Source organism: Mesoplodon mirus (genome assembly GCF_964341445.2).
Source record: "Mesoplodon mirus genome assembly, contig: HAP1_SCAFFOLD_928, whole genome shotgun sequence".
Classification (NCBI taxonomy): Eukaryota; Metazoa; Chordata; class Mammalia; order Artiodactyla; family Ziphiidae; genus Mesoplodon; species Mesoplodon mirus.
The window spans coordinates 177,196-191,000 of NW_028295117.1; the positions used below are offsets into that span (position 1 = coordinate 177,196).

General features: G+C 44.8%; 1 protein-coding gene across 1 annotated transcript; it reads left to right on the forward strand.

The window, feature by feature from the left end:
• Window positions 1–796: 796 nt before the first annotated feature.
• On the forward strand, window positions 797–5,641 carry LOC309797728 (protein phosphatase 1D-like). Its single transcript, XM_082646164.1, has one exon. It carries the CDS (start codon window positions 1,867–1,869, stop codon window positions 3,535–3,537), a length of 1,671 nt encoding a protein of 556 aa, XP_082502290.1. The 5' UTR covers window positions 797–1,866; the 3' UTR covers window positions 3,538–5,641.
• Window positions 5,642–13,805: the final 8,164 nt, after the last annotated feature.

Genomic DNA, 13,805 nt, shown 5'->3' on the forward strand with positions numbered 1-13,805 from the left:
GAGTATAAGAGAAATGTGTTAAATAATGAGGATTTGAAGAAGTAAGTAGCACCCCTGCGTGGCCAACATTCCATATGGAAGCTGTTCTGTGCTTTGATTCAGCCTGGGGTTTTTCCTAACTGCTGTATCATGTCCTGGCTTCACAAGGGTGGAGAGAGAACTAAGACACATTCAGGAAAATGAGTACAGTTGTTCCCATAATCTGTTCCTCACCAAGATCTGTGGCTCTGAGCCCACTGTGCCTCTAGGGCCTCCTAGCTTCATAACAGGCATTAATTCAACAACCTCTTGCCATAGGCATTGTACAGATCTTAACCTGAGCAAGCCCCACCTCACTCCTTTTTTTTTTTTTTTTTTTTTTTTTTTTTTTTTTTTGCGGTACGCGGGCCTCTCACTGTTGTGGCCTCTCCCGTTGCTGAGCACAGGCTCCGGACGCGCAGGCTCAGTGGCCATGGCTCACGGGCCTAGCCACTCCGCGGCATGTGGGACCTTCCCAGACCGGGGCACGAACCCGTGTCCCCTGCATCGGCAGGCGGACTCTCAACCACTGCGCCACCAGGGAAGGCCCTTTTTAAAAAATAAAAATAAATTTATTTATGGCCGCGCTGGGTCTTTGTTGCTGCGCGTGGGCTTTCTCTAGTTGCAGCGAGCGGGGGCTACTCTTCATTGCGGTGCGCGGGCTTCTCACTGCAGTGGCCTCTCTTGTTGTGGAGCACAGGCTCTAGGCGTGCAGGCTTCAGTAGTCGTGGCACGCAGGCTCAGTAGTTGTGGCTCGTGGGCTCAGTAGTTGTGGCTTGAGGGCTCTAGAGCGCAGGCTCAGTAGTTGTGGCACACGGACTGAGTTGCTCCGCATGTTGGATCTTCCTGGACCAGGGCTCGAAACTGTGTCCCCTGCAACGGCAGGCGGATTCTTAACCACTGCACCACCAGGGAAGTCCCCCACCCCACTCCTATATTCTGCTCTCTGATCTTTCAATGTGGGTGGGATTCATGAAACTGTATTTCTTGCCAGACTCCTGCCTTCCACTGTATATGGCTGTCTATCTTCTCGTAGGTTTCCTAAGCAATATGAGGACAGATGCCAGGACTAACTTATTCACAAATGTAATCTTGGCACCTATCACGATGCTTGGCACAAAGAATGAGCTTAATAAATGTCTGCCGAATAAATGAATGTTGACGTGCTTGAACTGTCCAATATATGCTGTAACTACTGATTGCAGAAATCATTTCACTCACTCACTTGATCCAAGATTTATTAAGTATCTCCTATGTGCCATGAACTGTATAAGGTGCCAGGGTGACAAAGATGACTAGAACATTATCCTCTGCCCACAAGGATCTCCAGGTGGGAGAGAGAAGGTGTGGAAGTGAATAATATGACCAGAGCTACCACAAAGGAATGAGCAGGCTGCTTGACACCTGCCTGAATAGGTGGGCTAAGGCTTCTGAGCCAGCTGACTGTTTGGGATGAGTAGCAGCTCTCTAAGTAGGCAACTCGGGAAGGGGAGGCGTTCTACTCAAAGGGAACGGGATGCTGTGCATGAGGCTGGGTCAGGGTCACTTTGCATTGGCCAAAACAAGTCTCATGGCCAAGCCTGACTTCAACAGAGTGTGAAGAGTAACCCTCCCAGGAGGCGCACTGCGAAGACGCAGCTGGTCGGCTCCTTTCCCCCTGGCGCTTCTGCCCAGCTCTGGCGGACAAGTCTCGACCTCGTGCGCGCCCCTCCCCCTCCCGGGACCGCTCCCTCCCCCTTCTCGACGTAGTCGAAGATAAACAATAGTTGGCCGGCGAGCGCAGAGTGTGCATCCCGCTGCCGCATTCGGCGGGCTGCGTGGGACCGGCGGGATCTCGGCCAGCCTGCCATGGCGGGGCTGTACTCCCTGGGAGTGAGCGTCTTCTCAGACCAGGGCGGGAGGAAGCACATGGAGGACGTTACTCAGATCGTGGTGGAGCCCGAGCCCACGGCTGAAGAAGAACCCTCGCCGCGGCGGTCTCTCTCTCAGCCGTTGCCTCCGCAGCGGTCACCGCTGGCTTTTCCTGGCGGCGAAATCTCGGGGAAAGGCCCGGCGGTGGCAGCCCGAGAGGCTTGCGACGCGCCGCCGGACGCCGGGGCCTCGCCGGCTCCCGGCTGCTGCTGTCGCCGTCGTTCCTCAGTGGCCTTTTTCGCCGTGTGCGACGGGCACGGCGGGCGGGAGGCGGCACAGTTTGCCCGGGAGCACTTGTGGGGTTTCATCAAGAAGCAGAAGGGCTTCACCTCTTCCGAGCCGGCGAAGGTGTGCGCTGCCATCCGCAAAGGCTTCCTCGCTTGTCATCTCGCCATGTGGAAGAAACTGGCAGAATGGCCAAAGACTATGAAAGGTCTTCCCAGCACGTCAGGGACAACTGCCAGTGTGGTCATCATACGGGGCCTGAAGATGTATGTAGCTCATGTGGGTGACTCAGGGGTGGTTCTTGGAATTCAGGATGACCCAAAGGATGATTTTGTCAGAGCGGTGGAGGTGACACAGGACCATAAGCCAGAACTTCCCAAGGAAAGAGAACGAATTGAAGCACTTGGGGGGAGCGTGATGAACAAGTCTGGGGTGAATCGTGTAGTTTGGAAACGACCTCGGCTCACTCACAGTGGACCTGTGAGAAGGAGCACAGTCATTGACCAGATTCCATTTCTGGCAGTAGCAAGAGCACTTGGTGATTTCTGGAGCTATGATTTCTTCAGTGGTGAGTTTGTGGTGTCACCTGAACCAGACACAAGTGTCCACACTCTTGATCCCCAGAAGCACAAGTATATTATCTTGGGGAGTGATGGTCTTTGGAATATGATTCCACCTCAAGATGCCATCTCAATGTGCCAGGACCAAGAGGAGATAAAATACCTGATGGGTGAGCATGGACAGTCTTGTGCCAAAATGCTTGTGAATCGAGCTCTAGGCCGCTGGAGGCAGCGTAGGCTTCGAGCGGATAATACTAGTGCCATAGTAATCTGCATCTCTCCAGGAGTGGGCACTCAGGGAGATTTCACCAATGGAGACGAGCTCTACCTGAACCTGACTGATAGCCCTTCCTATAATAGTCAAGAAACCTGCGTGATGACTCCTTCTCCATGTTCTACACCACCAGTCAAGTCACTGGAGGAGGACCCATGGCCAAGGCTGAACTCTAAGGACCACATACCTGCTCTTGTTCGTAGTAATGCCTTCTCAGAGAATTATTTAGAAGTCGCAGCTGAGATAGCTCGAGGGAATGTCCAGGCTGCAGTCATATCCTCAAAAGATCCAGAGCCACTTGAAGAAAATTGCACTAAAGCCCTGACTTTAAGGATACATGATTCTTTGAATAATAGCCTGTCAGTTGGCCTTGTGCCTACCAATTCAACAAACACCATCATGGACCAAAAAAACTTAGAGATGTCGATCCCAGGTCAAATGAAAGCTCAAGAAGTTGAAAGAACCCCTCCAACAAACTTCAAAAGGACATTAGAAGAATCCAACTCTGGCCCTCTTGTGAAGAAGCATAGACGAAATGGTTTAAGTTGAAGCAGCGGTGCTCAGCCTGCAAGCCTCCCCACAAACTCACGGCGAAAGAACTCTGTTAAACTTACCATGTGACGCAGACTTAGGGGCCAGAAGAAAATGGGAAATCCTTTACTTCACCAGCACAGAAAAACTGTTTGTGTTTGCTGAAATATATCTGGAATTTTTTTTTTCCAGACTTCTAAGAGGGCTTTATGAATTTGGTGCCGAAGCTGAACTTTTTTTAAGGGGACAAAATAAAAATAGTATACAGTTTGACTTTTTGGAATTCAACAGTTTTATCCTGGCCTTGTACTTGCTTGTATTATACCTGTGAATTTTGTAGATGTTAGGGTATAAGTTGCTATAAAATGTGTGTAAATTTGTATCCTTCACACAAACTCAGTCTCTTACACTGATACACAGTAAATGTAACAACAGGGCTAAAGGTTTAAAAAAAAATCAAAAGAATCTATTCGATTTTAGAAATACATTTAAACTTTTAAAAATGCTTATTAAGACATTTGTATAAGTCACGTGTGATGAAAGCTACACAACTTTTTAAAGTAAATTATGAAGCAAACTGGAAAAGTGATGTATTTTCATAGTGACCTGTGTTCCACTTAATGTTTCTTAGAGACAACTAGTGTCTTTTAAAAATTATTCTTTATTTCTGATTTCATAATTCAGAACTAAATTTTTCATAGAAGCAGAAGTGTTGAGCCATGCAAAAGCAGCTGGGTTTTAGTCTCCTTGTCCTAATTAAAATACTATGCAGTATCTCTTATTTCTTTCAGTAGCATTTTTTCTAAACATTAATCATCAGATTTGCTCACCAAATCTTTGAAGTAGAAGGAGGTAGGTTTGCCTAAAAAGATGCCCTTCTCAATCATCCTGGACATTCAGTGGCATTAGTGGGTCTTAAAAGTAGTTATATCCTCTTCTAGTGTTTGCATAAAATATGTGAAGTTTTTCTTGCTATGTCAATAACAGATGGTGCTGCTAATTCCCAACATTTCTTAAATTATTTTATATATCCTATGGTTTTCATTGATTATATGGACATGTTTGTTCATCGAACAAAATCAGTGAACTGTTAAAAAAAAAAAAAAAAAAGAATAACCCTCCCACAGAGAGAATAAGTGACTCTTTGGTGAATGACAATATGAGCTCATTGCCCATGTGAGCGGTCCTCCCCACAGACAGTAAACTCCAGGACTGTTTGATACAAGTCAACTTTTCCATTCGAAGATTGACCAGAGGGCTTCCCTGGTGGCGCAGTGGTTGAGAGTCCGCCTGCCGATGCAGGGGACACGGGTTCGTGCCCCGGTCCGGGAAGATCCCACATGCCGCAGAGCGGCTGGGCCCGTGAACCATGGCCGCTGAGCCTGTGCGTCCGGAGCCTGTGCTCCGCAACGGGAGAGGCCACGACAGTGAGAGGCCCGCGTACCGCAAAAAAAATAAAGATCGACCAGAATTCAGGAATTGAGGGGAACCTACAGAGTGTCTCTCACATTTGATGAGGCCAACCCACCAGGTACTGGCTTTATCAGTTTTCTCTTTGACCGAGAAGCCCTGTGATCTGGCCATGTTGTGTGTACTTTCCTTCTTTGTCCCATTCTTCAGAATAGGATAGTCAGAGAGAAGACCTGTCCATCTTTGGCTTTGTTTAATAGAGCTTCTATTACTACTGAGCTATTGCAACAAATACTGACATTCTCATCTGGTCCCTCAACAGTCACTCAGTATGCCCTCCTAGCTCCTCCAAACTCAGGGACATTAATAAAACCTTGCTCAAATCTCCTCTACTTGCTGCCTAAGAAACAGAAACTTTCTCAGAAAAGGCTTTGAGTCATCCCTCACGATCAATTCACATCCATCTACACAAGTCTTTAAGAATGAAGAAAAGTCCTTAAGAATTGAGGCAAAAGGTAGTATTATTTGTTCTCTTCTCTTTTGTATTCTTTTCAGGACAAGATCAGTCACAAGGATGGGGAATTAGAGAGTTGGATGTCTGTGCTCAAATCATCATATTAAGTTAAACATTTCTGAGTGGCATTTTAAAATATAAAATTTGAATTGGTCATACCATATCCCTATTGCCTACAAGTTGGTAGATGCAGTGGAATTTAGAAGGACGTAACCCACTTTCTAGCAATGTTAACAAATTTTGCTGGGTCAGTTCCCATTGTACTACAACACTCAATAAAGAAAAAATAAACTTCTAATTTTGTTATAATTACACAGGCTTTTCTCAGGTATCAATATGCCTGGAGCAAAAGCTTTATTAAAGTCAAATCCAGCAACGCGGTGCTCTCAGGACATTGTTTCAGGTATTATCTCAATAACCCTCCACCTTATAGTGTCCATTTGAGGGCTTCTCATCCATTCCAGTTGCTGGACTGGTGGTTGGTTCTCCTGGCATGGATGGCATGCAATGCAGATTCTATCACAGGGTGGCACAAGACTCAGGTGCCTAATTAGGTACCAGCATATTCTTGGCATTGGAAATATACTGAGGCATAGCCACTTCTCCTCACTAAACACTGTATTGCTTAAAATTAATTCAATTTTTAGCAAGTCCAAGCAGCTATCAGCTTCTTGTCATACATGCCTATCTCAACAGTTGGCTCTGCTACATAAACGATCAGATCTTCACATACACACTCGTTTAGGTAACATCGATTGCCAGCCAGCATGGTTCTCTAGCCTTCTTCCCCATCGCCAGGCTCTGATAAATTCTAAAGTTGCTTTCCCCAACTTTTCTGTCTTTTGTTCCTATTATTTTCTGTAAGTGTCTGACTCCTCACCAGTAAGGCCTCTGAGTAAGATCTTCAGCTCTGAGTATGGAAGGGAAGACAGAGGCTGCGACTGGCCCTTCCAGGCTCCGTGTATGGAGCCAGGTCACGGGAGGTCTTTCAGCGGCAGGGCCAGGAGTAGTGAAGAGAGAGAAGCCTGGGATACCTACCTCAAGAACCTAGAGTGGGGCACAAAACAGCAATAGGGGTAGATGAAAAATGAAAGTGGTGCAACCATGGTCACACGTGGAGACATACTCACTGAATTTGAATTCAAACCTCTCAGTATACCCCCACGTATTCATGTGTAAAATTCTGACACTAGGACTTCCCTGGTGGCGCAGTGGTTAAGAATCCGCCTGCCAATGCAGGGGACACGGCAAGATCCCACATGCTCCAGAGCAACTAAGCCTGTGCGACACGACTACTGAGTCTGAGCTCTAGAGCCCGTGAGCCACAACTACTGAGCCCTCGAGCCACAACTACTGAAGCCTGCGCACCTAGAGCCTGTGCTCCGCAGCAAGAGGAGCCACCGCAATGAGAAGCCTGTGCACCGCAACGAGGAGTAGGCCCCACTCGCCGCAGCTAGAGAAAGCCCACGTGCAGGAACGAAGACCCAACACAGGCTAACTAACTAACTAAATAAATAAATAAACTTATTTATTTATTTGTTTATGGGGAAAAAAATTGTGACAATAATAACCCCTTACTACAGAGAGCTATTATACCATTGAGATAAAGAATATAAACTCCACACAATAATACTTGGCTCATGTTAGGTGCTCAAGAAGATGTGGTGTACATATGTATGAAATATGATGCAGCCATTAAAAAAATGAAATAATGCCATCTGCAACAAAATGGATGGATGTAGAGGTGATCAAACTAAGTGAACACAGTCAGACAAAGACAAATATCATAGGATAACACTTATAGGTGGAATGTAAAAATTGATACAAATGACAACTTGACAAAACAGAAACAGGCTGGCAGACTTCAAAAAGACATTTATGTTTACCAAAGGGGAAAGGTGGGCAGGGGGGATAAATTAGGAGGTTGGCATTAACACACACACACACACACACACACACACACATATAAAATAGATCATCAACAGGGACCTACTATACAGAACAGGGAACTCTACTCAGCACTCTGTAATAACCTAAATGGGGAAAGAATTTGAAAAACAATAGACATATGGATATCTATGACTGCATCAAGTTGCTGTACACCTAAAACAAAAACAACATTGTAAATCAAGTCTACTCCAAGTTAAAGTAAAAGTTAAATGAAAAACAACACAAAAAAAAGTAAGGAAAGAAATGCCTACTCTGTTACCCTCAGGCCTAGTGACCTGGGCTGGTGTCACATCCCTGGAGCCTGAGCAGCCTTGGGTCCCATGGCTGGAGTACGCTGGTGCTGAGGGAGCCAGCGGGGAGGACGTGCCAACAAAGGAGCCCTGCCCGGACTCAGAGTGCCCCGTCCCCTCTAGATGGGACTACGATCACCAGATCCAGGCAGGCCCTCCTACACCTAAGCCAAGCCTACTGCACCCCAAAGATGGTGGACCCTCTGGGCTCAAAGAGCGTTAACAAGGGACCTGGTCGCCAGGTCCCCTAGTGGTAAGGTCCCCACCTCCAGCCTCCTTCCTTAGAGTAGCCCCATGTACGGACGACAGCACCCTCAGCAGAGTGGTTATGCAGGGGTTGGCATCTGCCAGGGTAAGGGGGAAAAAGGAATGAGGCACAAGCCCTTGAGTCCTTGTGCTGGCACACTCCCCTCTCTTTTACAAGCCAGGAACACAACTTTCCCTAAGGCTCTGGTTGCCTGAGTCACCACACTGGAGCATGAAGAAATCCTGCCGCCTTGTGGCCGCTTCCTGTAACAACAGCTATAAACCTGCTGCTGCTGGGTACTTAATGTTCACAAGGCCTGAGGGGCGTTAGGTGATACCTGCCCTCAAGTAACGTGCTGGGGTAGGTCATCGAAGAAGAATTCAAAAATGGGAAGACTTTCCAGAAGCCCATTTCAAGAGATAACTTTTACTCACACTGTTTAAGGGGAAAAAAATAAAAGCACATGAAAAGATGCTCAACGTGGCTAATTATCAGAGAAATGCAAATGAAAATGACAACGAGCTATCACATCGCACCAGTCAGAATGGCCATCATCAAAATGTCTACAAACAGTAAATGTTGGAGAGGGTGTGGAAAAAGGGAACCCTCCTCGCTTTTGGTGAGAATGGAAATTGGTTAAGAGCCACTGTGAAGAACAGTATGGAGGTTCCTTAAAAAACTAAAACTAGAGCTACCAAATGATCCGGCAGCCCCACTCCTGGGAGTATATCCACAGAAAATCCTATTTCAAAAAGACACATGGGCTTCCCTGGTGGCGCAGTGGTTGAGAATCCGCCTGCCGATGCAGGGGACACGGGTTCGTGCCCCGGTCTGGGAAGATCCCACATGCCGCGGAGTGGCTGGGCCCGTGAGCCATGGCCGCTGAGCCTGCGTGTCCGGAGCCTGTGCTCCGCAACGGGAGAGGCCACAACAGTGAGAGGCCCGCGTACCGCAAAAAAATTAAAAAAATAAAAAATAACAATATGCTTCCTTGTATCCCATACTATAGTAGGATATTTTTACTCTCCTGTCAAAGATAAACTTTACTTTGACCTGTAGCTGTGCTCTTATCAAGTGTATGTTTCATTGATTCCTAGCATCAGTCCAGTGTGATAACATCAAGCTAAATATCCTCTCAACAAAGGCATTTGACCATGGGAAACAGGATTCTACTTACTAGGTTTATCTTATGAACCTGCAACAGCAGGCTTATAAACTTATAGGAATTAGTTTCCAGCTCTCCAAAAATGTCCATCTACTTTGTATCTACAGGTTTGTTTTGGTAGAGCAGCTGTTTGTCAGTCAGTTACTTTGCATCTGTAAATTCATCAGATGGGCTATCTATGTCTGAAATGTCCATCATTTTTAAACACTCTGAAGCATGTTGGATGTCATCATAAGTTAAACCTCTCTTTCTCAGGGAAAATAGTTTAAAGCACAGAGATAATCTGAAGTTGTAAAATTAAATTCTAAATCAGTTACAGTTTTAATAAATAAGTTGGGATTAATGGATACACACTACTATACATAAAATAGATAACCATCTAGAGGGACCTACTGTATAGCACAGGGAGCTACGTTCAATATCTTGTAATAACCTATAATGGAAGAGAATCTGAAAAAGAATACAAGTATCTATCTATCTATCTATCTATATGTATACGAACCACTTTGATGTACACCTGAAACATTGTAAATCAACTATACTTCAATTAAAAAAAATTTTTTTTTAATTAATTGAGAAAGTCCTGTTTAAACTGGCTACCCTTTTCTGGTGACACTTTTTCGGAGTTCTAAAGCAGTCTTACTTCCAAATATCAAGTCATTTTTTGCTTGTATGAGTTTTTGTTGCAACCTATCCATAACATCTAATGACTCAGATGTACTCAGTTCATCCTTTTTCAGACTTTGTGGCCTCTTCAAAGATCATCAAACAGCTTTGGAGAAAGAGCATATAAATTGTTTTGCTATAATACTTTTCTCCACTCTCATTAATATATTTCCAAATTAAAGAAGGACATTGTTACAAACTGAATGTGCCCCCAACCCCAAAATTCATATGTTGAAGCCCTAACCCCCCAGTGTGGCTGTATTTGGAGATGGAGCCTCTAAGGAAGTAATTAAGATTAAATGAGGTCATAGGTGGGGCCCTGGTCCATTAGGATTAGTGTCTTTATAAGAAAAGACTCCAGAGAGCTTGGTTTCTCTTTCTCTCCACATGCTCACAAAGAAGAGGTCATTTGAGCAGCCGTCTGCAACCCATGGAGAGAGGCCTCACCAGTCACCAACCCTGCTGGCACCTTGATCTTGGACTTCCAGTGTCCAGAACTTTTCTCCACAGTGTGCAGTATGCTCTGTTTGGTTATTCACTGCCCTAATCCAGATGTACACGTCCTTCAATCTGTCATTAAAATAAGTCATTTAGCAATGGAATAGAATAGAGAGCCCAGAAATAAACCCACACACCTACGGTCAATTAATCTTCGATACAGGAGGCAAGAATATAAAAGGGGAAAAAGTCTCTTCAGCAAGTGGTGCTGGGAAAGTTGGACAGCTGCATGTAAATCAATGACATTAGAACACACCCTCACACCATGCACAAAAATAAACTCAAATTGGCTTAAAGACTTAAACATAAGACACAACACCATGAAACTCCTAGAAGAGAGTATAGGCAAAACATTCTCTGACATAAATCGTACCAATGTTTTCTTAGGTCAGTCTCCCAAGGCAATAGAAATAAAAACAAACATAAAAAAAATGGGACCTGGGCTTCCCTGGTGGTGCAGTGGCTGAGGGTCCGCCTGCCGATGCAGGGGACACGGGTTCGTGTCCGGTCCGGGAAGATCCCACATGCCGCAGAGCGGCTGGGCCCGTGAGCCATGGCTGCTGAGCTTGCACGTCCGGAGCCTGTGCTCCACAATGGGAGAGGGCACAACAGTGAGAAGCCCACAAAAAAAAAAAAAAAAGGACCTAATCAAACTTACAAGCTTTTGCACAACAAAGGAAACCAATGAAATGACAACATATGGAATAGGAGAAAATATTTGCAAATGATGCAACTGACAAGAGCTTAATCTCTAAAATATACAAACAGCTCATACAACTCAAAAAAAAAAACCCAAAAAAACCCAACCCAACCGAAAAATGGGCAGAAGGGGCAGAAGACATTAATCGACATTTCTCCAGAGAAGACATACAGATGGCCAGTGCACACAGGAAAAGAGGCTCCACATCAGTCATTATTACAAAGTCTACAAATAACAAATGCTGGAAAGGGCGTGGAGAAAAGGGAACCCTCCTACACTGTTGGTGGGAATGTGAGTTGGTGCAGCCACTATGAAAAACAGTAGGGGGGTTCCTCGGAAAACTCAAAATGGAATTACCATCTGATCCAGCAATCCCACTCCTGGGCATGTACCTGGACAAAACTCTAATTCAAAGAGATACATGCATCCCTATGTTCACAGCAGCACTATTCACAATAGCCAAGACATGGAAACAACCTAAATGTCCATCAACAGATGAATGGATAAAGAAGATGTGGTACATATATACAATGGAATACTACTCCGCCATAAAAAAGAAAGAAAGAATGCCATTTGCAGCAACATGGATACAACTAGTTATTATCATACTAAGAAAGAGAAAGACAAACACCATATGATATCACTTATATGTGGAATCTAAAATATGCCACAAATGAACCTATCTACAAAATAGAAATAGACTCACAGACATAGACAACAGACTTGTGGTTGCCAGGGGGGAAGAGGAGAGGGAGAGGGATGGACTGGGAGTTAGTAGATGCAAACTATTACATCTAGAATGGATAAACAACAAGGTCCTCTTGTATAGCATAGGGAACTATATCCAATCTACTGGGATAAACCATAATGGGAAAGAATATAAAAAAAGAGAATGTATGTATGTGTATAACTGAGTCACTTTGCTGAACAGCAGAGACTGGCACAACATCGTAAATCAACTATATTTCAATAAAAAAATGAGTCATTTAGCCTTCTTTTTCAGTGATGTCTGTGTCATACTGGCACTGGTAGGATAATCATTCTTGTTTTCATTATCTGAACTCTTAGAAAACATGGTCATGATATTCAGTGTCAAAAATTAAACTAGCACTATCTCAATACAAAGTCCAATAGTTAATCCACAAGCAAAATGAAAAATAGACTGTTAGTGCTCATGATTACAACACACTTAAGGTGGACATTTAAGTCACATCATTTGGAGTGACGTTACAATGAATGCTCCAGTTTTGTGAACCATAAATCATGGTTGCCTGCATCAATGGTAAGGGAAAAAAATAAGCAACAGCAACTACAGAAGGCAGATAATCTATGCCATATCCATCTGACACTAAAAATCGTATTGATTTCAGCCCCTATTTTTCAGGTAGCCTTGTGGGGTTCTATATTCTCCCCCAGACTTCTGCATCCATCACCCAAAACTGGGACTTTTTGTGTCCTGAGGAGGGGTTTCCTGGGATGCTAAACTTTCAGTGCTAAAACTGGGACAGTAGTGAGCAAACCAGGGGGTTAGTCACCCTTGCCTAAAGGAAGCTCGGAGTCTATATCAGTTATATCAATTTCCAGAATGGATGGATTCAATGAGTAATTAGCTACACTTACTGAGCATCCACAATGATCAGGTATATAGTGCAAGGTTTCTTCATGCGCATTTAATTTCTTTAAAAATATTTATAGGGCCTCCCTGGTGGCGCAGTGGTTGAGAGTCCGCCTGCCGATGCAGGGGATACGGGTTCATGCCCCGGTCTGGGAGGATCCCATATACCGCGAAGTGGCTGGGCCCGTGAGCCATGGCCGCTGGGCCTGCGCATCCGGAGCCTGTGCTCCGCAACGGGAGAGGCCACAACAGTGAGAGGCCCGCATACCGCAAAAAAAAAAAAAAAAAAAAAAAATATTTATAATGGCCCCACAAGTAGATGTTATAGTCTCCATTTTATAGATGGAAAAAGTAAGCCTCAAAATCTAGGCTGCACCACTCATGGAATTGGGGAAAAGTGTAAAATGGATTTTTGTCCTTGCCTTGGCTAGAGAGGAACCATATCTGAGTAAACTAAGGGTCAGACACACTGTCAAAGAGGAGAAAATTCAGTAACTCTAAGAGAAAGACAACAAATTATAGAGGGGTGAGTTAGGGCCTGCCAGTCCCACTGCCCTTTGCGCCCTCCAGGTGGCTCCTTTTGTTTCTGGAACATTAGGACCTTGTTTTATTAAGAGGTGCATCCCTTATGCAGTAATTCTTTTTTTTTTTTTTTTTTTTTTTATTTATTTATTTTGCAGTACGTGGGCCTCTCCCTGTTGTGGCCTCTCCCGTTGCAGAGCACAGGCTCTGGACGCGCAGGCTCAGCGGCCATGGCTCACGGGCCCAGCCGCTCCACGGCATGTGGGATCCTCCCGGACCGGGGCACGAACCCGTGTCCCCTGCATCAGCAGGCGGACTCTCAACCACCGCGCCACCAGGGAAGCCCCATATGCAGTAATTCTTAAACTTTGTCTCTAATGGCAGGTCAGAGAAAATTTAGACTCAAGGCACATGACCAGGGATGAGGCTGTAAACCACCTTATGGTCAGCATGTACTTTAACATTAAAATAATTAAATCATTATTAAAATGTTTAAATACACTTTGACTTTGTATTTCAAAATCCTTGTCTGAAATTACTGCTCCAGAAAGCAGTAACTATGGGCAAGCTAATTAACATTTATATTCCTTATAAAAGCAAATATAATATGATGCCTTCCCTCTCTATTCCACAGTCTCTGAGAATTGAGAAGAAATAATTTACATAAGACATATTCTTTAAGCTTATTACTATTTGGGGAGTCAAGGCT

Excerpts from the sequence above, each read along its gene's own strand:
- LOC309797728 (XM_082646164.1), top strand. The coding sequence starts at position 1,867 with ATGGCGGGGCTGTACTCCCTGGGAGTGAGCGTCTTCTCAGACCAGGGC.